At 43.4% G+C, this 26391-nt stretch overlaps 1 protein-coding gene across 2 annotated transcripts in view; it reads left to right on the forward strand.

Moving 5' to 3' along the window:
• The window catches only part of ITM2B (integral membrane protein 2B), a 62928-nt gene extending 37078 nt beyond the window's left edge, over window positions 1-25850 (forward strand). For both annotated transcript variants that reach the window (XM_069758295.1, XM_069758296.1), the window contains 4 exons: window positions 9730-9930; window positions 10656-10766; window positions 14814-14964; window positions 24164-25850. In XM_069758295.1, coding sequence (XP_069614396.1) covers window positions 9730-9930; window positions 10656-10766; window positions 14814-14964; window positions 24164-24252 — 552 coding nt within the window. In that variant the 3' untranslated portion in view covers window positions 24253-25850. The remainder of the gene's footprint in view (window positions 1-9729; window positions 9931-10655; window positions 10767-14813; window positions 14965-24163) is intronic.
• The last annotated feature ends 541 nt before the right edge of the window (window positions 25851-26391 follow it).

Genomic DNA, 26391 nt, shown 5'->3' on the forward strand with positions numbered 1-26391 from the left:
ACCAACGATCTCCCAGCAGGGGCCTGATCGTTGGTCGCTGTCACACAGAACGATTTCCTTAACGATATCGTTGCTACGTCACAAAAAGCAGCGATATCATTAACGATATCGTTATGTGTGAAGGTACCTTTAGGCCTCTTTCACACTTCTGTCTTTTATCTCAGGTCTTCTAGTTTTGAAAAAACAGGATCATGCAAATTTTTCTGCAGGATCCTGTTTTATCCCATAGACTTTTATTAGCTACAGATTGTGACGGATGGCCATCCGTTTCATCCGTTGTGCACTTGATTTGTTGGAAGATAGCGGTCCGTCGTGGAGAGAAACGTTGAGGAACGTTTTTTTTCTGCATGTCGGAAAATCGGTCAGCGACGGGTCCTGCGCTGTCTGTCGTTGGCTATTTTGGACGCAGGATCCGTCACAGACCATCACACACAGGAATCCAGCAACGTATCACGTTTTTTCCCTTGGAGCATGCCCTGAAGGATTTTGAAGTCCGGGAAAAAGTCTTTCTCTTTCTCTCCCTCCCTCTTTCCCTTCCCTCCGCCCCCCATATATCTATCCCAGAAAACCTCAGGCGACGCATCCGTAATAACACTGGATGCGTTGCCTCCGTTTTAACACTATTTTATCAACATCCGTCGGCACGTCTTCCCGACACATTAGGACGGGACACTGCTGATGGAAGTGTGACAGAAGCCTTAGCGGTATATCTGCCACAATTCCGGCTTGTTTGCATATCTCTTGTTTCAGACTTCCAGCTTCATGTATGCCTATGAGGCTGTGTGTTTCATTGTAGAGATCTGACGCTGGCCTGCTATTTGAGGCTAATACGTGGTCTTGAAAGTTAACACAGGAAGTGGAACATAGGAACCTGACAACTGATGCATGATTTCAGCCAGGTATGTTTGACTCTGTGTCTTTTTCCTGTCCAGAGTCCTTCAGTGATACGAGGATCCTCCTTTCTGACCAGTCTCCTTCATAGCTCGGTCCCTGGCAGCTATTAGGCCATGTTCACACGTTTTGGATTTTACCACGGATCCACAGCGTTTTTGACGCTGCGGATCTGCAGCAGTTTCCCATGCGGTTTACAGTACCATGTAAACTTATGGAAAACCCAATCCGCTGTTTGCATGCTGCGGAAAAAACCACGCGGAAACGCAGCGTTGTTTTTTTCCACAGAATGTCAATTCTTTGTGTGGATCTGCAGCATTTCTGCACCCATTGACTTGCATGGAGTTGGGCACATCCGAAGCAAAACCACAGATGTAAAAAAGATCTGCGGTTCAGCTGCAGTTGAAACGCTTCAGATCGAGAGGAGGGAGTGTGTGGGTGGTGACTGTGTGCGGGCGGGGTCTGCGTGCGGTCAGTGGGTCTGCTGCCGTGTCTGCGGGGCTGTCGGGGGTCTGTGTGGGGGTGCGACTGCGGGGCTGTCGGGGGGGGGGGGGGGGGGGAGGGGTCTGTGCGGGGCTGTCGGGTGTGCCTGTGCGGGGCTGCCAAGGGTCTGCTGGGGCTGTTGGGTGTGGGGCTGCCGGTGCATCTGCCGGGGCTATGCGGGGGGGAGGGTTGGGTCTTTGTGTGTGTGTGTGTGCGCATCATCTGATAGGACTACAAGTCCCATCGGGCTATGTCTGCTACAGTGACAGTGTTTGACACATTAGCCAATGATGGGACAGTAGTAGTCCCATCATCCGGCTAATGTGTTGAATGTAAAAAAACAAACAAAAAAAAAACATACAACATATAACAAGTACGTGCAACAGTACTTGCAACAGTACGTGCAACCCATCACCTAAATCCCCGAAGCCCTTGCTCACCTGTAAAAAAATAAATAAATAAATAAAATAATAAACCATATACTCCCTGTGTCCGCAGAAATCAAATTAATACGAGTGTCCCACGACGATCTCCCGTGTAGAGCAGCAGCATCAGCTGATGCGACCTCTCTCCAGAGGCTCCAGGAATTCAATGACGGAAGGTATCCTTCCACAATGTATTCCTCCGCCGCTGTTAGAAATAGTCCCTACTCTCACAAAATTCCCACGCAGCTTTCCCATAAAGTGAGACCCTGAACTCAGGTAACCTCTACAGTGATGCACTGCAGGAGCCATTGTCTCCTGTCAGTGTGTCACTGGAAGCCATATAGAGCAGTGACATCACCCGATGTCACTGTTCTATAGGGGAGATCGTCGTGGGACATTCGTTATTAATTGGACTTCGGCGGCTAGTGAGTATACGGTTGGTTTATTTTTAGTTTTTTGCATGTGATCGAGAATGGTAAGTATGGCGAAATTAAGACTATTAAAAAAAAATTTTTTTTCCTGCCTGTCTTTTTTTAATTTTTTTAATTTAACTCTTTCACTACTGTAGGATTAGTAATGGATAGGTGTCTTATTGACGCCTCTCCATTACTAACCGGGCTTAATGTCACCTTACAATACAAAGGTGACATTAACCCCTTATTACCCCATATCCCACCGCTACAGGGGAGTGGGAAGAGAGGGGCTAACTGCCGGAATTGGCGCATCTTACACATGTGCTATTTCTGGGGCAGCTGCGGACTGGTATTTGTAGCCGGGGGGGAGGGCAATATCCATGGCCCCTTCCTAGGCTATGAATATCAGCCCGCAGCTGTCTGTGTAGCCTTTCTGGCTATAAAATATAGGGGGACCCCCACGTCCATTTTTTTTTTTTGGGGGGGGGGGGGGGGGGTGGAGGCTATTTTAATAGCCAGTAAAGGCTACGCAGACCGCTGCGGGCTGATATAGCCTGGGAAGGGGCCATGGGTATTACCCCCTTCCTGGCCTACAAATATTGACCCCTGTCCGTCGGCTTTTCCCCTTTGGCACAGAAAATTGCACTGGAGCCCACGCAATTTTTTTTCCGGGTTTTTTTTTTTTTGTTTTTTTTTTAAATGTTCATTAATCAACATCGGTCTTGCTAGTGTATATATATCTATGGATAAATGTATAGAACTATACATGGATATGTATGGATATATCAATAGATAGGTATAGCCATAGTTATATATCTATAGATATATTTATAGATAGATCTGTAGATACATATATTGATCTATCCATATATCTATCTGGCTACTTTTACACATCAGGTTTTTGCCGTCTGGCACAATACGGCGAGTTTTGAAAAAAAAAAAAACGGATCTGTTTTTTTTTTTTCCCGCCGGATCCGTTTTTTTCTGAGTTGTATTAGCACCGGATTGCGCCTGATGGCCACATGTTTCATCCGTTTTTTTGCCCAATCCGTCAAAAAGCTGTTTCCGGCGGACGGAGAAAACGTTCAGAGGAACGCCAAGCGACTGCTCCGGCGAAAAAAGTATGAAACTGACATGTGAAATGATGAATCCGGCCTCCAAATCCGATTTTTCATGCATTTTTACATTCAAATCATGCACATTTTCTCTCTCTCTCTCTCTCTCTCTCTCTCTCTTTCTCTCTGTCTCTCTCTCATCAGTTGCATCAGTCTTTCACGCACCTGCATTTTCTGCCAAGAGCTGCGGATTTAGTGCAGAAAAATCCGCAGGCAAATTTGCAACGTGTGCACATACCCTTAAAGGGAACCTGTCACCCCCAAAATCGAAGATGAGCTAAGCCCACCAGCATGGATCCTGAAAGATGAGAAAAATAGGTTAGATTATACTCACCTGTGGGGGGCGGTCCAGTCCGATGGGCGTCGTGGTCCGGGGCCTCCTATTTTCATAGGATGACATCCTCTTCTTGTCTTTACGCTGCGGCTCCGGCTCCGGCGTACTTTGTTTGCCCTATTGAGGGAAGAGCAAAGTACTGCAGTGCGCAGGCACTGGGCCTCTCTGACCTTTTCCCTGCAGCGTGAATACAAGAAGAGGACGTCATTGTAAGAAGATGGGAGGCCCCAGACTGGACCGCGACGCCCATCGGACCGAACCGCAATGGGACCGCCCCCAGGTGAGTATAATCTAACTTCTTTTTCTCATCTTTTAGGATACATCGGGGATTATCTGCAGCCTTCCAGAATGCTGTAGATAAGCCCCTGATGCCTGTGGGCTTAGCTTATCTTCGATTTTGGGGGGTGATAGGTTCCCTTTAAACTGTTTGTCTGAAATGCTGCAGCATTTGAGTTAACCACATATGGCTGAAAGCATCCAGCCAGTGCCTGATACATGCAGTCTGTCGATCAGGAAGCATGTAAAAGCTGTCAGGTTCCCTTTAGGTTGGTTATAAGACCTGAACAAAGTGTCATTCTCAAAAATTGTTAAAGGGAACCTGACTGGTGATGCATAGTATAGTGTCGCTAATTACAGTGCTTTACAGACATGATCATTACTAAACTGATCATTGTCCTCCTCCCTGACCTCAGTATGTCTTTGGAGTGTGGGAGGAAACGCACGCAAATATGGGGAGAACATACAAACTTCTTGCAGATGTTGTCTTTGGTTGGATAGTGTAATATTTATGTTGCTTATTGTGGTCTAGTAAATAATAATTTTATTTTTTGCATGTGTATGTCTGTCTATATTATGCACACACTGCTACTTGCATTAGCCTACTTGTTTAATGTGTATATTCAAGGGATGCAGTAGTGGAGCATTATCTTAATAGGCATACACACGAAATTCCTTTGAGCAATCATTAATTCGTGTGACTTCGCATCTCAGTAATCCACAGCCCCACCATCTGCTAAGTTTTTACAGACCCTAATCTTAGGATCCTGATTTAAAGAGCAAGTGACATGTGTGGGTATTGGAAGCCGCAGGGATAACGCACGGTTTTATTAGTAGAAGGCCCAGGCATTGACCATGACAGAGAAAAGTTAGTGAATGTAATAATTTTTCAGTTTTTTTTTTCTTTTAACCAATCCCATAATTTTTCCAAACGCACTAGATTCTCAGTGGTGGGTCCATAGAAAGAAAAAGCTTTTTAATTACTGTAGAAAATAGTCTGTATGTAGCCCTTGCTTTACCTTCACCTTGGTTTACATACTATTCACTTAGCGCACATCATACTGATCTGTGTCTATAGAGCCTGTGCAGAAGTGTGTATTACCCAGGGCTGTGGAGTTATTAAGCCAAACCTCTGACTCCACAGCACTGCCTCACTTGTACTACTGTACCCAACTTAAATATTTTAGGAATTGGAGTCTGTCCATTTTTTATACCGACTCCATCTCCACCACTCATACTCTGACCCCACAGCCCTGTTAGACCAAAGCAAACCCTGTATTTAATACAGTTGTGCTCAAGTTAGCCTTTTTTTCAGAGAATATGAATGACGACCCCACTTTTTTTTTTTTTTTTTCCCCCCACTCATGGTTAGTGCTTGGATGAAGCTGTTTATTGTCAAACTACTATGTTTTCTCTTTTTAAATCATAGTGACAACCCAAAACATCCAAATGACCCTGATCAAAAGTTCACATACCCTGGTGATTTGGGCCTGCTAAAATGCACAGTAGTTGACACAAATGTGTTTGAATGACTTCTAAAGGTAACATCCTCACCTGTGACCTGTTTGCTTGTAATCAGTGTGTGCGCATAAAAGCTGACTGAGTTTCTGGGATCCAGACAGACCCTTGCATCTTTCATCCAGCCACTGACTTTTCTGGATTGTGAGTCATGTGAAAAGCAAATGAATTGTCAGTGGATCTACAGGAAAAGGTAGTTGAACTGTATAAAACAGGAAAGGGATACAAATCGATATCCAAGGAATTGATAATGCCAGTCAGCAGCATTTAAACTGTGATTAACAAATGGAAAATCAGGGGCTCTGTAAAAACAAAACCACGGTCAGGTAAACCAACAAACATTTTGTCCACAACTGCCAGGAAAATTGTTCAGGATGCAAAGAAAAACCCACAAATAACATCAGCTGAAATACAGGACTCTGAAATCTAGCGTTGTGGCTGTTTCAAGATGCACAATAAGGAGGTACCGTACTTGTAGAAAAATGGGCTGTGTGGTCGAGTCGCCAGAAAAAAGCTATTACTGCGCAAATGCCATAAAGTATTTCGCCTACAATATGCAAAACAGCACAGAGACCAGCCTCCAAAACTTCAGGAACAAGGTAATTTAGAGTGATGAGACCAAAATTGAACTTTTCGGCCACAACCATAAATGTTACATTTGGAGAGAGGTCAACAAGGCCTATGATGAAAGGAACACCATTCCTACTGTAAAGGACTGAGGTGGATTGCTGATGTTTTGGGGATGTGTGGGCTACAAAGGCACGGGAAACTTGGTCAAAGTTGAAGGAAGTATGAATGCAACACATTATCAGCAAATACTGGAGGCAAATTTGCAATCATCAGCCCGGGAGCTGTGCATGGGACGTACTTGGACTTTCCAACATGACAACGATCCAAAACACAAGGCCAAGTTGACCTGTTATTGGCTACAGCAGAACAAAGTGAAAGGTCTGGAGTGGCCATCTCAGTCTCCTGACCTCAAGATCATTGAGCCACTCTGGGGAGATCTCAAGCACACAGTTCATGCTAGACAGCCCAGGAATTTACAGGAACTGGAGGCTTTTTGCCAAGAAGAGTGGGCAGCTTTACCATCTGAGAAAATAAAGAACCTCATCTACAACTACCACAAAAGACTTCAAGCTTTCATTGTTAGAGTGGGCAATGCACAGTATTAAGAAAATGGGTATGTGAACTTTTGATCAGGGTCATTTGGATGTTTTGGGTTGTCATTATGATTTAAAAAGAGAAAACACAGTAGTTTGACAATAAATGGCTTCACCCAACCACTAACCATGAGTGGAGAAAGTTTGGGTATTATCCATATTCTCTGAAAAAAGGTCAAGAGAGCAAAAATTCTGCTGGGGTATGTAAACTTTTGAGCACAACTGTTTGTAGTGATGAGCGAACTTGCTTCGATAAGGTAATATCTGAGCATGCTCAGATGTTAGCCGAGTAACTTGGGCGTGCTCGAATAATATGTTCAAGTACCAGTGGCTGTATGTCTCGCGGCTTTTTGACAGCCACAACACATGCAGGGATTGTCTGTTTGTTAGGCAATCCCCACATGTGTTGTCCATCAGCCGCAAAACATGCAGCCGCAGGGACTCAAACATATTATTTGAGCTTGCCCATGATGCTCGGATAACTTATGAGTACGCTCGCTCATCATTGGTAATTTCCATTTCATATTACTAGTCGAGTTGCTCCATTCCTCTTCCCCTCTACCTATTAGACTAAGGGAGAGGAGGCATGTGTAACGAAGTTACACATTACTACAAGATCAGACTACACAGGTGTGTATGTATAAGGCACAAAAGTAGGACCTCATTATTTTTGCGGAGTTTCTGGCAGATCTGCAGTAGATAAGTTGTCAAAACTGGAGCAAGCAGCCTGGTAAGTGATACATTGCTGGAATGAGTGTTTGTGCACCTAAATCATGCTGCTCTCAGATGGGGGGGGTAGGAAAGACCCTGTGACAGATTCCCTGTAAGTATCCCATACACTTTAGACAAGTCGTCTGAACCTGCAGATTTTTGGAGGGATTGGCCGATCATCTGTGTGTGACTGTCCCTACACAGAGGACATCAGGGAGAGAAGGATGCAGAGTGTTGAATTTCAGCAGTCATTGTGTTCAGCAGGTATAGAAGTTGTTGGCGTGAGTGTTGTTGTGTATGCATCAGTCTGTGGGGGAGATTGCTGTTGGACGACTTCTGTTGTGTATGCCCACTTTGGGGCTTGTTCACACATTGCAGCTTTGCTTCACGTCGCCCATTTTGGATTTGCTGATGAAAGTCTGCAGTGGATTTCATTAGCAGCTAAGGGAAATACAGTGGGTACAGAAAGTATTCAGACCCCTTTAAATTTTTCACTCTTTCATCCAAGCCATTTGCTAAATTAAAAGAAAAAATCTTTTTTTTTTCTCATTAATGTACGGTACTTTTGTGCATTTGTGTAGTAAACCTTAGACATATGCAAAACATTATACAGAACCAAAAGCGAAAACCATTATCTGCTTTCTGGGAAAGTGTGTGTGTGTTTCCTAGAAATGATCATCGGTCTTGCAGGCGCTGATTCCTGGTTGTTTCTCCTTTTCCTGATTTATTCTGGGTTTTCTATTGTTCGGCCGTTTCCTCTTACTCCTATTTCAGCAGCGCTGTCTCGGGCATAGAATACAGAGGAAACGAAAAGGGATGTGGTGATTTCTAATTTTTGGCCTTGTCTTTTCATGAAAAGCAATACGTTGTATAAACTTGGGCCTGGACAAACCTTAGCCAGGGCTACAAGCCAAGCCCAACAACTAGGACCCAGCCGTGTCTCGGTCTTGTTGCCTTCTGCATCTCGACTTTTTCTGTACAGTAAATGAAATTGAGCAATTTTAATAGATTTCCAGGCAATTTTCATAGAACTGTCTCTTGAGGGAAAAACTACTTCTTCAATTCGCCCAGAAACCGTCCCCAAATAAATACCACTAGCAACTTGTCTGATTAGGGCGAGTTCGACAGAGTTGGTTTTAAAGGGAACCTGTCATGTGGAAAAGAAAACGGTTATTAACCTGCAGATGTGGGGTTAATATAGTTCTGGACCTTCCCGATGCCCGCACAGAGACCTCTGCTACCTGGAGGAAATGGACCTTTAGTCCTTTTGGTAGCGGTTGGGTTTGTCATGGGGGCGGCGCTGGTGCGCATTTAGTCACCGGCGGCTGTAACCGCGCCCCCGGAACTGACAGCTCAGCATTGGGGTCGGCAGTCAGTCAGTGCCGGGGGTGCAGTTACAGCTGCCACTCTTTCTACATAGAGCGGAGACTGAACAGGCGCCCCCCCCCCCCCATGACTGAAACCAGAATGCTGCTGGGAGGAACAAAGTTAATTTCCTCCCGGTAACGGGTGTCTAAGTGCAGGCGCCTGGCAGGATCACAATGCCATTACCCAGCAGATTAACCCCAATATCTGCATGTTAATTAGTTTTGTTTGTTTTTTTATGTGACCGGTTCCCGTGTTTTGTTTTTTTTTCTTTTATTTAACTTTTCTGCTCTGTTACTAAAATTAAGATCTGGAACCCATTCTTGCAGATAATCCCTTTAGGCTGCTCAGTGCATTCCTATGTACAGCAAAATGGCTGGCCTTTTTTTTTTTTTTGACGAGGCAAAGCAATATGGAATACCTTTAAAAAGCAGTTTCTCTTTTTCATAACTTTCATAGGTTACAGTGCATAGAACCACCACACCAACACTCCATTGATTTTACAGGGAGAAAGATCTAATGAAGCCAACTTTTAATTGACAAATATTAGTTGTTTTCCTTCATGTCAAAAAGATTCTCCAAAATGTTGGTGGATTTTTGGCACACTAAGACATGTTAAGCTCTGCCCCCTTTTGGTGTGATGATTCCCATTGTCAGACCTGGTGCAAAGTGTATAAAATGCATTATAGCAGAAGAGGCGTGTTAGATCAGTAGTAGGTTTAGGGTCCCATCGAAGAAATGTACGCCTTGTCATGGCTGGTGGGCTTATAACTATAATCTACGGTATATAGCAATAATGCAGTCTATATTTTGTATAGTCAATGATTGCAGATATCTTACTGCTTACTGAGGCGTCTGTATTCTTCTGTTTGTATAAAATGCATAATAAATGTGGTGCAGGTGGGGTCAGAATTGTGGCACATTTAGCTTAGTAAATCCCCTGTTAAGGCTGGTGTTATAAATGTGTATCTTGAAGATTAGCTTAATCAGATTTGTATGCCTAGTAATGCATTTTTTTTTCCATTTCTTTTGTAGCGTGGTGTCTACTTTTGTGGAATAAGGTACACCGAGGATGACATGTCGCTCACTGAGCCCTATGCAGAACCTCGCGTCCGCTACCACTCATTTAAGGAGAAAATTCAGATCTTGGAAGATGAAGATGTTGAGTTGATCAATGTTCCTGTCCCTGAATTTGCTGACAGTGATCCTGCTGACATTGTTCATGATTTCCACAGGGTATGCTATATTTATTGAGGGTTTGATACTCTAATATATAGGTTGCACTTTTATTTTCATTTTGCTGTTGATTTCCTGATTTTATGTAAATGAAGCTTTAAAGGGTATTCCCAATACCACAATCCTATCCCAATATGTAATAGGAATAACACTACTACTAATAATCTCCAATTAGAGATGTAGTATAGTTCTTATGATTGGCTAGGTCGACTATCCCGTGTGCAGGGCATTGCGGTAGCTTAGTAGCAACTAGCTAACTGCCACTTTGAGTGGTTGTAACTATAATCCTAAGCTACTGCAATGCCCTGCATGGGGAAAGCAACATAGCGAATCTGAAGAACTGTACGGTTTACATCAGAAACTTAGTAGTTTGTTCTAGTTCCCTGTAAATCAGTTGTAGCCGTATAGCCCCATACACAACTGTCGGTAAACTGTCTGCATTCAGCAGCATGGCTTTATTGTGGTTGTATCAGTCCTGGTCATAAACAGCATTTGGAAGCGCCTACAGTTTGGCCCCTCACACTTGTGTCAGGCAGCAGAAGATGAGGGATGATGGCCTTCTACATTGGTAACTCCCTGATACATTGATAATATGGTTTGACCTGTCTGACATGGGGTTTTGTATAGCACGTCACCCCTCTGCAGCGGCCTAGGTTATAAAGATGATAGCGAGCCATCAGCGGTGTTCTTAGCAGATTCCATTGTAACCTCTTTTGTCTTCTCAGAAACTCACAGCATACCTTGACCTGAGCCTGAACAAATGCTATGTTATCCCTCTGAACACATCAGTAGTTATGCCGCCTAAGAATTTCTTGGAGCTCCTTATCAACATTAAGGTACTTGATACATACAAATGATTCCAATGAAAAGACAAAATCCGCTATTTGTCTCTGTGCACACTGCTCCTGGCATATACATCTAAGGGTACCGTCACACAGTGGCATTTTGATCGCTAAGACGGCACGATCCGTGACGCTCCAGCATCGTAACAATATCGCTCCAGCGTCGTAGACTGCTGTCACACTTTGCAATGTACGACGCTGGAGCGATAATTTCATGACGTATGTGCGATGTAGAAGCCGTTGGTTACTATGCGCACATCGTATACAATATCGTGCACACCTTTGTTACACCATGCGATCATGCCGCCACAGCGGGACACTAGACGACGAAAGAAAGTTTCAAACGATCTGCTACGACGTACGATTCTCAGCGGGGTCCCTGATCGCAGGAGCGTGTCAGACACAACGAGATCGCTGGAACGTCACGGATATATCGCTGGAACGTCACAAATCGTGCCGTCGTAGCGATCAAAATGCCACTGTGTGACGGTACCCTAACTTGACAGAGGCCTAAACAACAAGGTGATATGCAACAACATGCCTTTATCTATTGCATAGCAGACTGGTCTTTTCCACAAAATATCTATATTGTGAGTTTTCCCGTCAAGGTGTTCCTAATGTGTCCTTCTGATAAAGGCCTCGAGCCCAGTGTACAGAGCCCTGTATTGTCTGTATTTTCCTGAATTTGTTTAACTCCCAACAAGAAAACTTGTAAGAAGTCTCAAAATAGATGGCTAAAACTGTATTTAACTAAATGTAGAGTGGGGACCATTGTATTCTGTTTTGTGTGGTTGGTAGTATCTAAAGCCTAGTGTACACATGGACAAATGATCAGGTTGTACATAAACTGAGCAAGTGGCTGCTTGTCATGGAATACATAGAAGAATGTGTGTTCTACTTACTATATAAAGGGCCACTTGTTCACATTAGATTGCTCTTCGCTTTTCCTTATGCGTTTGCTCGGAAATACTCGGCCGTTCTTTATTGTAGGGTTAAGCTGGACTTTGCCTACATTGTTGCACAGATTATATCTGAATAAACTACCATATATACTCAAGTATAAGCCAACCTGAGTATAAGCAGAGACCCTGAATTTTGCCACAAAAAAACTGGGAAAACTTATTGACTCGAGTATAAGCCTAGGGTGGGAAATGCAGTAGCTACTGGTAAATTTAAAAAATAAAAATGGATACCAATAAAAGTAAAATTAATTGAGACATCAGTAGGTTAAGTGTTTTTGAAGATCCAAATTGAATCGGGAGCCCCATATAATGCTCCATACAGTTCATGATGGGCCCATAAGATGCTTCATAATACAATATGCCCCGATTTTTCCGGTACCGGAATTATCTGGATGTGTGGGACAGGCCTAAAGGTTGATTATGGCCACATAAGATGCTCCATAGAAACATTTGCCCCATATGCTGCTGCTGCAATTAAAAAAAAAAAAAATGACCTACTCGCCTCTTGTCCTGAGCAGGTGGGGACATCGGCACTTGCGATATTCACCTGTCCCCGTTCTACCGCCACGCGCCACTCTGTCTTCTGTCTCTCTGCAGTGACTGTTCAGGCAGAGGGCGCACACTAAACGCATCATCGTGCCCTCTGACCTGAACGTCATAGCCAAAGGACGCGGAGGACACAGCGGCGGTGGAACGGGGACAGGTGAATATCGCATGGCTCACCCTCCCCCGTTATACTGACCCTCCCGGCGCGGTCCCTGGCAGCTTCTCCGATGCGATGGTCTCTGACGCCGGCAGCTTGTTCCTGTGTTCAGCGGTCACAGGTACTGCTCATTAAAGTAATGAATATGCGCTCCACCCCTATAAGAGTGGAGTCGCGTCCATATTCATTACTTTAATGAGTGGTACCACGTGACCGCTAAACACAGGAAGAGCTGCGGGGTGCCGTAGAAGCAGGGACAAGCAGAGACTTGCCGGGAGCAGGTGAGTATGATGCACAGCTGCCGATCCCCCCCTCCCCTGCCGACCCCCTGGGATAATGGCTCGAGTATAAGCCTGGGGGGCCCTTTCAGCCTAAAAAAATAATCTCGGCTTATACTCAAGTATATACGGAATACGGTTCTAGCATATCTGACGATTGTTCCAACCAGTGTAGTTTCTCCTATGTTGTACCAAATATAAGAATGCTCTAAGACCGGGGGGCAATTAATTTTCCTGAGGGGCCATGACATACCAGGACTGTTGTGGAGCCCGAATTAATATGTTGAAGTTCTGATCAATATTTACTTAGTCGCACAGGCTGAATGGTGTTGGATGGGGCAGACTGCTCTCTCCTCCACCATTGAATTCACCAGCTCACGGGCCCCTTTTTTACAGTCCCAGTGCTTGGACTTGATAGTCACAGCCAAAGGGCCAGATGTGGCCCAGATCTGTGCTATAGCTTAACGATTAATACTTCTATGGCTCAATAAATGAATTCAGAGGTCCACATTCATCATTGTATATGCGCTTATTTTACTCCAAAAATGTCTAATTTTCTGTGAGACACATTAATTACCAGTTGTCAAAAATTTAGAGCAGGGTTCAGCAACTATCAGCACTCCCAGCATTCCTTGCCAAACACAGGGACATGTTGGGAGCTGCTTTTTCACAACACCTGGAGTGCAGCAGGTTGCTGATCTGATGCAGAGCTACTTGTGCCGTGTTTGTGTCAGTTTGTAAAACCTGGAGTAAGATGTGGATGTCACATGCGGCTTGACCGGGATTTAGACAAATTGAAGTGAAACTTTTTAAAAATGTGCGCAGAAGTTTTGCAAATCTCACTGCAGTAAAAACCCAAGAAACCTATCAAGACTTATTCTGAAATGCAACAAATTTATTAGCACTTGAGCTACATTTTGATACTTGACGATCTAATGGCATTGATGGTTCTAGCAAGAAAAACCTGGGTGTCTTATGAGTAAAGACCTCCCTTCCATTATACACACATTAGATTAATGTCAACCGAATCAGTGGATAGCTGCTGGTTCAGCTGCCATCTAACATGGATGGCAGCCCAGGACAATGTATTGTTGGGGAAATTTCGATCTGCCATGTCCGATTTCAGACTGCTGATCGAATTGTTCTCCCGAAAATGAGCTGCCGGCAGATATGTGGTGGCCGCTTTCTCCGAGAACACTAAGTGCTCGGCCATGCGATAGGAGAGCCAGCCAAGATTGCTGTTGGCCAAACCCTGGTTCAGTTAATGGCAATCTACCGTGTATGATGGGCTTTAAGGTACCTTCACACTCAGCGACGCTGCAGTGATACCGACAACGATGTCGATCGCTGCAGCGTCGCGGTTTGGTCGCTGGAGATCTGTCACACAGACAGCTCTCCAACGATGCCGGTAACAAGGGTAAACATTGAGTTACTAAGCGCAGGGCCGCGCTTAGTAACCCGATGTTTACCCTGGTTACCATCGTAAAAGTAAAAAAAAACAAACACTACATACTTACCTTCCGCTGTCTGTCCTCGGCGCTGTGCTTTCCTGCACTGACTGTGAGCACAGCGGCTGGAAAGCAAAGCGGTGACGTCACCGCTCTGCTTTCCGGCTGGCCGGCGCTCCCAGTCAGTGCAGAGAAGCACAGCGCCGAGGACAGACAGCGGAAGGTAAGTATGTAGTGTTTGTTTTTTTTACTTTTACGATGGTAACCAGGGTAAACATTGGGTTACTAAGCGCGGCCCTGCGCTTAGTAACCCGATGTTTACCCTGGTTACCAGTGAAGACATCGCTGAATCGGCGTCACACACGCCGATTCAGTGATGTCTGCAGGAGGTCCAGCGACGAAATAAAGTGCTGGACTTTCTGCAGCGACCAACGACATCACAGCGGGATCCTGATCGCTGCTGCGTGTCACACTGAACGATATCGCTAGCCAGGACGCTGCAACGTCACGGATCGCTAGCGATATCGTTCAGTGTGACGGTACCTTAATGGTTGAGCTGTGACAGATCTCCGAGTAAAGATATCAAGATATGGGTGCAGACTGTCACATTCTGGTTAGATAATAACCTTTTTTTTCCCCTCTCTGTACAGGCTGGAACATATCTCCCTCAGTCTTACTTAATTCATGAGCAGATGGTAGTTACTGATCGTATTGAAAATGTGGACCAACTGGGTGTCTTTATCCGTCGCCTTTGCCAGGACAAGGAGACCTACAAACTCCAACGCCGAAATGTTATTCGAGGTAATGACGGTATTAAAATTGACAATATGGATATTTTGCAAACCGTTGCTACATGTCTAATCAAAGTATACATAAGTTAATTGGGTGATTCACTATTGGACAACCCCTTATTAAATGCTGAAGTACCCAAAGTAAACATAAAATTTCAGAACATGTCAGCTATTTGGCATCCTTTACACATTGTGCTGACATCACCCCGGTCCGGGAGTGACTGAAGTTTTTTACTTGGTGCACTAAGCCCCTTGGTGGCAGAGCTAATTTTAACCTTAACCCCTGGAGCTTTTTTCAGTTTGAGTTTTTGTTTTTCGCTCCCCTTCTTTAGAGCCATAACTTTTTTTATTTTTCCGTCAATATGGCCATGTGAGGGCTGATTTTTTTTTTTTTTTGTGGGACGAGTTGTTCTTTTGAAAGACACAATTGGTTTTACCATGTCGTGTACTAGGAAACGGAAAAAAATTCCAAGTGCAGTGAAATAGCGAAAAAAGTGCAATCACACACTAGTTTTTTGTTTGGCTTTTTTACTAGGTTCACGGAAAGCTAAAACTGACCTTCCATTATGATTCTCCAGGTTATTTCGAGTTCATAGACACTAAACATGTCTAGGTTATTTTTTTATCTAGGTGATGAAAAATTTTTGTCAAAAATTTGCTTAAAAAAACAACGCAATTTTCTCGAGACCGTAGCATCTCCATTTTTCAGGATTTCGGGTCTGCTGAGGGCTTATTTTTTGTGCGCCGAGCTGATTTTTTTAATGACACCATTTTGGCGCACAGACGTTTTTGATCTCCCATTATCGCATTTTAATGCACTGTCGCGGCGACCAAAAAACATAATTCTGGCGTTATGAATTTTTTCTCGCTACGCCGTTTAATGATCAGGTTAATCCTTTTTTATTGATCGGGCGATTCTGAACGCGGCGATACCGAATGTGTTTTTTTTTTTTTTTTTTTTATTTTGAATGGGGCAAAAGGGGGTGATAAAGTCTCAAGGAGACTTCTGGTTGTTATGCCAACTCACCGATAACCCCCCCGATCACGTGACGGGGGTCAGCGGTGCGCGCATTACCGTCCCGATGGTCGCAAGCACTTGTTAAATGCTGCGGTCAGCCTTGACAGCGGCATTTAACTAGCTAATAGACTCGGGTGGATCGAGATTCAGCCTGTGCCTATTGCAGGCACATGTCAGCTGACATGTCCTGGCTTTGATGTGGGCTCACCGCCGGAGCCACGTCACATTTGAAGACTTTAAGGGGCCTACGTGACCGAAAATGCCAAAAAGTGACACCATTCTAAAAATTGCAGCCCTCAAAATCACATTCAAGAAGTTTAACCCTTCAGGTGCTCACATGACATGTGTCATACTAGTACTGCTCTGCAGGCACTGCATTCCCGCAAACAGCAGTACTAGTATGGCGCGGCCTCACACTAAGCACCGTGGCGATCGGGTGCGGGTGACAGCTGACACCCCCGTAGCAACACCCATGATAGGTGCTAGCACTGATCGCGGGCATTTAACCCCTCTGATAATAATAATTTTTATTTATATAGCGCCAACATATTCCGCAGCGCTTTACAAATTATAGAGGGGAATGCCGCTGTCAGTAGTGACAGCAACATAGAGCCCCCTCCCTGCACGCTTCCATCAGGACAACACGATGCGATAACATTTTCCTGATGATCCCCATGGAGACCCCCAGCCGCAAGATGACCACGGGGTCCTTCATGGAAGGTGTCGTGTCGGTGCCTGCTCAGAGCAGGACATGAGACACCTCCTCCCTGACTGTCAGATCCTGGTCTAATGCCCTGCAGTGCAGATGCATTTCAGAACATCAGATCAGTGATCTGATGTTATACAGTAATGTCCCATACTGGGACAATGTTGAAAAGTAAGAAAAAAAAAAAATTTTTTTTTGTAAAATCCCCAAATAAAGAAAAAACAACCTATTTTTCCAATAAATACATTTATGTAAATAAAAAAAATAAACAATAAAAGTACACATATTTGGTATCGCTGCGTCTGTAACGATCCGCTCTATAAACCTGTCTCGCTAGTTAACCCCTTCAGTGAACACCGTAAATAAAAATGAGGCAAAAAGCAATGCTTTATCATTCCGCCGAACAAAAAGTGCATCAAAGACTAATGTAACTAAAAATGGTACCGCTGAAAACATCATCTTGTCCTGCAAAAAACAGAGCTGTATGACTGCTTATCAGTAGTAAAAATAAGTTATAGCTCTAAGAATATAGCGATGCAAAAATAATTATACTGCTCAAAAAAATAAAGGGAACAATTAAACAGAATATAACTCCCAAGTAAATCAAGCTTCTGTGAAATCAAACTGTCCACTTAGGAAGCAACACTGATTGACAATAAAAAAAATAGTCACCTAATCACTTACACCGCATGACGAATGGCATTAACCCCTTACCGGCATCGGACGTACTATACCGTCTGATGCCGGCTCCCCTGCTTTGATGCAGGGCTCCGCGGTGAGCCCGCACCAAAGCCGGGACATGTCAGCTGTTTTGAACAGCTGACATGTGCCCGTAATAGGCGCGGGCAGAATCGCGATCTGCCCGCACCTATTAACTAGTTAAATGCCGCTGTCAACCGCAGACAGCGGCATTTAACTACCGCTTCCGGCCGGGCGGCCGGAAATGACGTCATCGCCGACCCCCGTCACATGATCGGGGGTCGGCGATGCTTGTGAATGGTAACCACAGAGGTCCTTGAGACCTCTATGGTTACTGATTGCCCGTCGCTGTGAGCGCCACCCTGTGGTCGGCGCTCACAGCACACGTGCAATTCTGCTACATAGCAGCGATCAGCAGATCGCTGCTATGTAGCAGAGCCGATCGGGTTGTGCCTGCTTCTAGCCTCTCATGGAGGCTATTGAAGCATGGCAAAAGTTAAAAAAAAAAAGTTTAAAAAAATGTGAAAAAAATAAAAAAAACATAAAAGTTTAAATCACCCCCCTTTCGCCCCAATCAAAATAAATGAATAAAAAAAATATCAAATCTACGCATATTTGGTATCGCTGCGCTCAGAATCGCCCGATCTATCAAATAAAAAAAAGTATTCACCTGATCGCTAAACAGCGTAGCGGGAAAAAAACTCGAAACGCCAGAATTACGTTTTTTTGGTCGCCGCGACATTGCATTAAAATGCAATAACGGGCGATCAAAAGAACGTATCTGCACCGAAATGCTATCATTAAAAACGTCATCTCGGCACGCAAAAAATAAGCCCTCAACCGACCCCAGATGATGAAAAATGGAGACGCTACGAGTATCGGAAAATGGCGCAATTTTTTTTTTTTTTTTTGGCAAAGTTTGGAATTCTTTTTCACCACTTAGATAAAAAATAACCTAGTCATGTTTGGTGTCTATGAACTCGTAATGACCTGGAGAATCATAATGGCAGGTCAGTTTTAGCTTTCCGTGAACCTAGTAAAAAAGCCAAACAAAAAACTAGTGTGTGATTGCACTTTTTTCGCTATTTCACTGCACTTGGAATTTGTTTCCGTTTCCTAGTACACGACATGGTAAAACCAATTGTGTCTTTCAAAAGAACATTTTTAGCATTTAGTGAACCTAGCAAAAAAGCCAAACAAAAAACCAATGTGGGATTGCACTTTTTTTGCAATTTCACCGCACTTGGAATTTTTTTCCCGTTTTCTAGTACACGACATGCTAAAACCAATGATGTCGTTCAAAAGTACAACTCGTCCCGCAAAAAATAAGCCCTCACATGGCCAAATTGACGGAAAAATAAAAAAGTTATGGCTCTGGGAAGGAGGGGAGCGAAAAACGAACACGGAAAAACGAAAAATCCCCCGGTCATGAAGGGGTTAAAAATAGCCAGTTATTTGCATGCTGTTGGCTTTTTTCATTTTGCCTCCCAAAGATCACATTATCCTGTGCTCTGCACTGACACAGTGGTTTCTGTGTAAATATCTGAAATGCGTGATTCAGATGGAATCCCCAGTGGAAGATTCCCTATAATGAGGCAGACAGGAGGCACTGTGGGCGCTATTGGACCTGTGATCTGGCGGTGTCCATCTTTTTAGGATTACATAAAAGTGCCGTCGGCCACAGTTTTGTGCACTTCTGAAAAGGACACCGCTGAACAGAGGCCAATTATGTAAAATGGTTATAAAGGCACAGATGATTGGCCTCGGGGAGACCAAAACATCCAACACTGCGGAGACACCATCACGTGTTTCTCAACGCAGTGATTCCAGAACACTGCCCCCATCCCTTATGGGAAATATGCAGATGCATGTAAAGAAGCTGCGGAAACACCATCACGTGTTTCTCGATGCAAGCAGTGAATAGCCAGGCCTTTCCCCGGGAAGGAACAACCACGGGAAGGGCAGCATCCTATGAAGGAAAGCCACCTATGCCAAGCATGGTATCCATCCACAGACAGCTGTTTCGGGGTTTTTGCCCCTCATCAGTGTGGAGTAGGAATCTGGCTATTAGGAGCAGTGCCTAGTAAAAAGGTTATAAAGGCACAGATGATTGGCCTCGGGGAGACCAAAACATCCAACACCGCGGAGACACAATCACGTGTTTCTCAACGCAGTGATTCCAGAACACTGCCCCCATCCCTTATGGGAAATATGCAGATGCATGTAAAGAAGCTGCAGAGACACCATCAAGTTATGTAAAATGTTCCCAATGAAAGCTTCAACAAAATCCACAAAAAAGCAAGTCCCCGCTCAGGTCTGTCATCTGTAAATGGAAATATAGGGGGCTTCCACATTACTGGTAGCACAAAAGCTCTGGAAAAGCTAAATGGCTTCACTCTCTCCAAAATAAATTTAGCAAATTCTGCGCTTCCAAATCCAAATGCCTCCCCTCCCTTCTGAGCCCCAGAGTGCCTAAACTGCATTTAGCGCCCACATATTTGGCATTTCTGTAGTGATGAGAGCCCACCTAATTTACTGGTGTATGTCTCCAGAAGCATGAGCTGGGCATAACTTACTGGTCACTACAATGGCAGTTTGCCATTTTCACTCAACAACATCCACTGCTGCTTGTTTCTGGAAAACACCCATGGAGTCAAAATTGTCACTACACCTGTAGATAAATTCCCAAAGGGGTTAGAATTTCCAAAATGTGGTCACTTGAGGGGGGATTCTGCTTTTCTGGCAGTTAGGGGTTCTTTATATTGAATCTGCAAACTACTCTAGAAAAATCTGCGTTCAGAGGCAGATAACGTTGCGTCCCTCCTGAGTTTCCCCGTATGTCTAAGTAGCACTGCACAGCCACATATGGGGTATTGCCACATTCCGTAGAAATTGTGCGACAAATTTTTGTGCCATTTTTACCCATTTCCCAGTATGAAAATGTAAAACTTGGGTCGAACACACAATCTTGGTGGTAAAAATGAAAATTATTTTATCTTCACTGCTCAATGGTATAAAAATCTGTGACACACTTGTGGTGTCAAGATAATCACTGCACCCTTACATGAATTCATTGTGAGGTTTAGTTTGTAAAATGAAGTTCCATGTTGGTAGTTCTGCTGTGTTGGAACCTCAGGGGCTCTGCCAGGGGACGCTCCAAAATCTTCACTGTAATATGGCGCTCCTTCCCTTCTGAGCTTTGCACTGTGCCTCAAAATTAGGCTATCGGTGAGCTCGGGAGAAATTGCGCAACAAATTTTGGGGTCCACTTTCTCCTGTTACCCTTGTGAAAAATTTGGAGTTTTGCAGTAAATTTTTTTTTTCACGACTTTATAAACTTCTGTGAAGCACCTATGGGTTCAAAGTGCTCAATACAGATCTACATAAGTTCCTTAAGGGGTCTAATTTCCAAAATGGTGGTGTTTGTGGGGGTTTCCACTATTTAGGCCATCAGGGGCTCTCCAAACACGACATAGCAACCGCTCATTATTCCAGCAAATTTTACATTCAAAAAGTCAATTGGTGCTCCTTCCTTTCCAAGCCCTGCCGTGTGCCCAAACAGTAGATTGGCCTTGTCAGGAAGGTGAAAATGGACTTCGGAGAGAATGGGTTAATGGAATGTGGAAGGAAAAAATAACATTCTACTTTTTTCACTGATGGGTGATTTTCACTGTTAAGGCACAACACAACAAGTGACCCCATTTTGGAAACTAGACCCCTCAAGGAATGTATCTAGATGTGCGTTGAGCACCTTGAACACACGGGTGCTTCACTGAAGTTTATAATGTTGGACTGTGAAAAGGAAAAAAATACATTTTTCCTGCAAAAACGTTGGTTTTGCTCTAAATTTTTCATTATCACAAGCGTAACAGGAGAAAATAGACTGTACAATTTGTTGTGCAATTTCTCCTGAGTGCGCCAATACCCAACATGTAATCAGGAATTACTTTTGAGGCATAGTGCAAAACTCGGAAGGGAAGGAGCTCCATAATTTAGTGCCGATTTTACTCTTATGGTTTGCAGGCGCCATGACCCTCTTGGAGTGTGGACTTTGAGGGGCTTATATATTTGAAACTCTCCAAACGTAATCTAATTTTAAAAACCGCACCCCTCAAATATTTGAACTGTCTGGAATTTTTAACACTTCACTTGCTGCTCAGGAATTAATGCCAAGTGGAATGAAATAATTAAAATGTGACCTCTGAAAATCTTTCTTTAGCCACAAATTTCTCACTTTTGAAAGAGGTAACACCAAAAAGTGGACACCCAGTTTGCTACCCATTTTATGAGCTCGCTGACATTCCACTTATAATCAAAAAGTTCTGTTTGGGCAAACACCAGGCTCGGAACTCAAGGAGCAACAGGAACACAAATTGGCTTAAATAGATTGCGTGTGTCATATCACATTTGCAGGGAGCTAAAACGGCAGAAACCCCACACAACTGACACCATTTTGTAAACTACACCCATCAAAGATTTTATCCAGGGGTATAGTGAGGATTTTGAACCAAAAGGTACTACACAAAATTTGATATTGGGGTATCATATTGAATATGTCGTCATTAGTGTTAAGCGCAAGTGCTCACTACTCTAGTTTGCATTGGGTGCTTGGGTATGCACAGAGTATCGTGGGTGCTTGAGTGATATGCTCAAGTCTCTGTCCTGCATATTTCAGGTGTATGATATGCAATCCATGCATGTGTTGTTTTTTTTCGACTAACAGCCGTGAAATGTGGGGCAAAGACTCGATCATATCGCTCAAGCGCCCCGTGATACTCTTTGCATACCCAAGTACCCGATGCAAACTCGAGTAGCGAGCATTTGCGCTCCACAATAGACGTCATATCGTCATCATTTTTTTTTTTTTTTTTTTCCAAAAATGCTAAGCCCAATCCTAACTACAGAGAATGAAAGAAAGAAAAATGATAAAATAAAAAGCTTAATGTAAGGGGATGACATGCTAATCAGTGATTTTAAGGAACCAGTAGGAAAAATTCCTGCTGGTACTGGCTGGCAAATCTCATCTGCTGGAGGCAGCCGGATGGAGCAGCAGTAGGGCCCGGGGAATGGTGGCAGCACCCAGGGGATGCTTCAGGACATCATTTCTCTATTTTCTGACATGCATATCATGTCGGAGAGACAAATGATTTTAATAGTAGGCACTTTTTTTTTCTTTCCTTCATGTGATTGAGGACCGGAAAATTAGGCCCTGATCATATTCTCCAGATTCTAGGCTAACCCCAGTAGTGGAGAATCTGGAGATTATCGGACTCCATGGGGTGCTATAGGCTCACCCTTGATTTTCATTTTAAAGAGGTGATGAGGGAACAATGTCCCTTAGCGGCCGCCATTTAAATGTGTATCCGCGATCGTTAAGGTGTTAGCATTTAAAGGGAACCTGTCACCCCGTTTTTTGAGATTGAGATCTAAATACTGTTAAATAGGGCCTGCGGCTTTGGGAAAATGGCCGCCGCGATCTCTTGTGCGCACGCGCGGCATCCCGTGGCCATTTTCCTGAAGCCCCGTGCAGCAGAGCACTACATCTGCGCACGCGCGGCCCCAGGAAGATGGCCGCCCCCACCGATGACAGGGGGTGATAGCGCAGATCGCGCGCTCCTTGTTCACGTGCCCACAGTGGATTAGTCACCTCAACGTGCGGACACCACTACGCCACCAACGTAAAGCTGAGGAAGAAACAGCGCTGTGAACACGCCCACCCGACCTGACCAGCCTGATTGACAGGCGAAAACGGCGACTTTGGTAATGTATTGCGCAGCGTAGGTGGGGAATCGGGGTACACAAAATACACTATAGTAACGCACAGCGCAGGCCCTATTTAACAGTATTTATATCTCAATCTCAAAAAACGGGGTGACAGGTTCCCTTTAAGTAGGAGTTGTCCAATAGTGAACAATCATTTTTAAGTTATTTAAAAAAATATAATATACTACATAAACATATAGTACAACTAAGACCAACGATTATTTTGCAATAAACTGAAAACTCATATGAAGAAATCAATAGAAGCCACAATTATCTGAATGCCGGGACGTAGTCAAGAGCCAGCAAAGGCAGTAATTTCCAGTGTTAAAACCAGGAGTGTAACTTGCAGAGAAAAACTATAATTGGACTAGTGACACTTGTGCTGTTTTGCACTTTCCTGGCTTGGCATAGAAATACTGATAAAAATTACTGATGTGTGAATAAAGCCTTTAATTGGTCCCTAAAAAATGTTCTGTGACTCTGACCTAAAGCCACACATTGTCATAGTTGGTTAAATGGATTCTCCAGAATCCATATAAGAGGGCCGTTAATTCTAGTTTCCAAGATGTTCTGTCTCCTACAGGACACCACAGGAAATAACTACAGATTCATGGTATTGGGTTGTACCAGAGAGCGCCCCCTGCATACACCTAATTTATTTGATATTAAGAATTGTCTGATCCATTTTTTCCTGCTGTGTGGACTACAAAGGAGTAAATGACCTGAAATAGAGCTGAGAGCGAAGAATAAACTAAACAAAGGATGGGAGGAGCAGGAAGTCAGTGTTGTGATGCCTCGGCCAATGTCTGCAGGAAGTGATGTCAGGGGAGGAGGCCTGCAGGAAGTGATGTCAGGGGAGGAGGCCTGCAGGAAGTGATGTCAGAGGAGGCGGGATTTTGGCACTTTTTGCTCTATCGCCAAACACATGCAGACCTTTTTATTTTCTTGTGATGTTTGCAATAAAGGGGAAATGACTGAGTATATAAATTACTTAACTCTAAATTTGTCTTTATTTCCGAACAGGGAAGCAAAAACGAGAGACTGAGAATTGCTTTAACATCTATCACTTTGAGAACACGTTTGCGATGGAGACAACAATTTGCAACCTTTAAGGGGAGTCTTGTGAAGACCTTGTCAGCCATTTCTCACAGTATAGCCCTGCCCTTTTTGTTGTGTGTAGTCTTTATTTTAAGGAAGGGTTTTGTTTTTAGTGGCCAGACTTCTGCACAGCAGATTCACTTTCATCTCATCTGATCTGTTTTCCAATCTACAGTACATAATTTTCTTTTTTTCTTTCCATATTCCATCCTCTAAGTGTGGTATTTTTAGATTTAGGTATATAGAATAAGTCAGTCAATAAGACAATTCATTCCTGCTGATTTTTTTTTTTTTTTGTGGATTCATTTTTAAGCTTTTTCCATGGGAATGTCACAACATTTATCCGCCGCACTATGCCACCACTTTCTAAGGCTGCACATGTACTATATGCATTCATTTGCATCTTAAAGCCTGTTTGCTACTGCATGTTCATATACCTAAAATACCTGATTTATTCATCTTAAAAATGTGCGCCAGAAGAGCTCAGGATTAAGTAGAAAGTCATGCTCGGTAATATATGAATAAGGATTTTTTTTTTTAATTAATTTGTTAAAACCCTATGACATAAAATCAGTTGTTGACTATGGCTCCTAGCTGATAAGTTTATCAAACTCTTGGGTTTCCCAAAGTGAGAGCCATAGGGTGCTTGCCTATGTTCTGTATGTACATTTTGACCTTTTAGATTAAAGTACAGTCAGTAGCACTGTGATATATGGAGCTTGAAGAGCTTTCTACAGAATTATTGTATCAGCTATGCAGAAAATTTTCAGAGCCCAAACCAGATAGTAACAAGGCACTTTAAAAGGGATTGCAGCCAACGTAGTCTTTATAAATTCTGTGTACATAGCCTGGATACAACCCGTCCCCCCAATGGCAATCCTATTATTTGACAGGCTACTTAGCATTGACATCTCGTTTCCCCTGCTAAGCTGTGTATTTGTGAAAGAGTCAATATCCATTTTTAACAAGCTGTCTATGGTGCAGGGCAAATACTACAGAAGCCCTGTGAAGTGTATCTTTTTCCATATAGTTGTCTTTTTAAGCTTTTTGGTGTGATGAAATATATGTTAGAGGGATTGTGGTGATCATTCTGCTTATTAACAAGTGAATTAGTTATTCTGCATATGTCCTTTATAATAGGTTAATTGGAAGTATATCCAATATAATGGGATGAAGAGTGATATGGGGTCCGAGACTGCATTGTATGTAAATATTTAGGGCCATAAAGTACTTTGAGAACATCTGTGTAGATACATATATTCATATGAGTGTAATAGAATTATGTCAGAGTCTTGGCATTTACCAAAAAAAAGAGAAAATATACACCATGGAAAGGCATCGTCGTTCTGGTAAGTAATGTGCTCCCCAGCTCTAGTTCTTTGGGAACGTATCTACAGCTGTGCATTTCCACCTACTAAAAATTCAATTTTGTGATGAGTTTCTTTGTTTTTAAGCTTTTTTTCTTAAATCATCTGTTTTGACTCTAGTTAATGGTTTGGTATGCCCACTTACTATAAAACAGGAGTGTCAGTAAAGGAATTAGGTGGTAATGTGTTACTAATTTGTATATAATCGTACTTGTACAAGAATAAAACTTACACCACCTGTTTAATTGCTGCCTGTGGACCCTTCTTTCAGTTTGCTAGAGGGATGGATTGAGCACTTTAAGGTGCATTCACATTGAATACGCAATGGATTCTCTGCCGCGGATTTATGTGCTAAATGATATTTCACAAAATTTCATTACGGCCTCATTCACACTTCCGTGTTTAAACACATACGTGAGAAATTGTACCGTTGTCATCAGTTTGGTCCGTGTGTCTATTAATGTATTCATGGGTGAAAACCAATTAAAGAGCTTCTCCTATACTTTGCAATATTAAATACAGATGGGAACGCTGATTCCATGCATTTTCTGTTCACGTTTTCACTGACCCATAGACTTGTCTCTTTTCACCAGTGATACCATAGAAAAACTGACATGTCTCTGTGAATTTTGCCACGAACACACTGTGAAAACACCACGTAAATGTGATCATAATGGGTATGTGATGCTTCCGTGAATAAAATGGATAAATGTGTACATGCAACACAGACCTCTAAACGAGGCTTAACACATTAGAGCGTTTTCAGAGTAAATTGATCAGGACTGT

The sequence above is a fragment of the Ranitomeya imitator genome, chromosome 3, assembly GCF_032444005.1.
Source record: "Ranitomeya imitator isolate aRanImi1 chromosome 3, aRanImi1.pri, whole genome shotgun sequence".
NCBI lineage: Eukaryota > Metazoa > Chordata > Amphibia > Anura > Dendrobatidae > Ranitomeya > Ranitomeya imitator.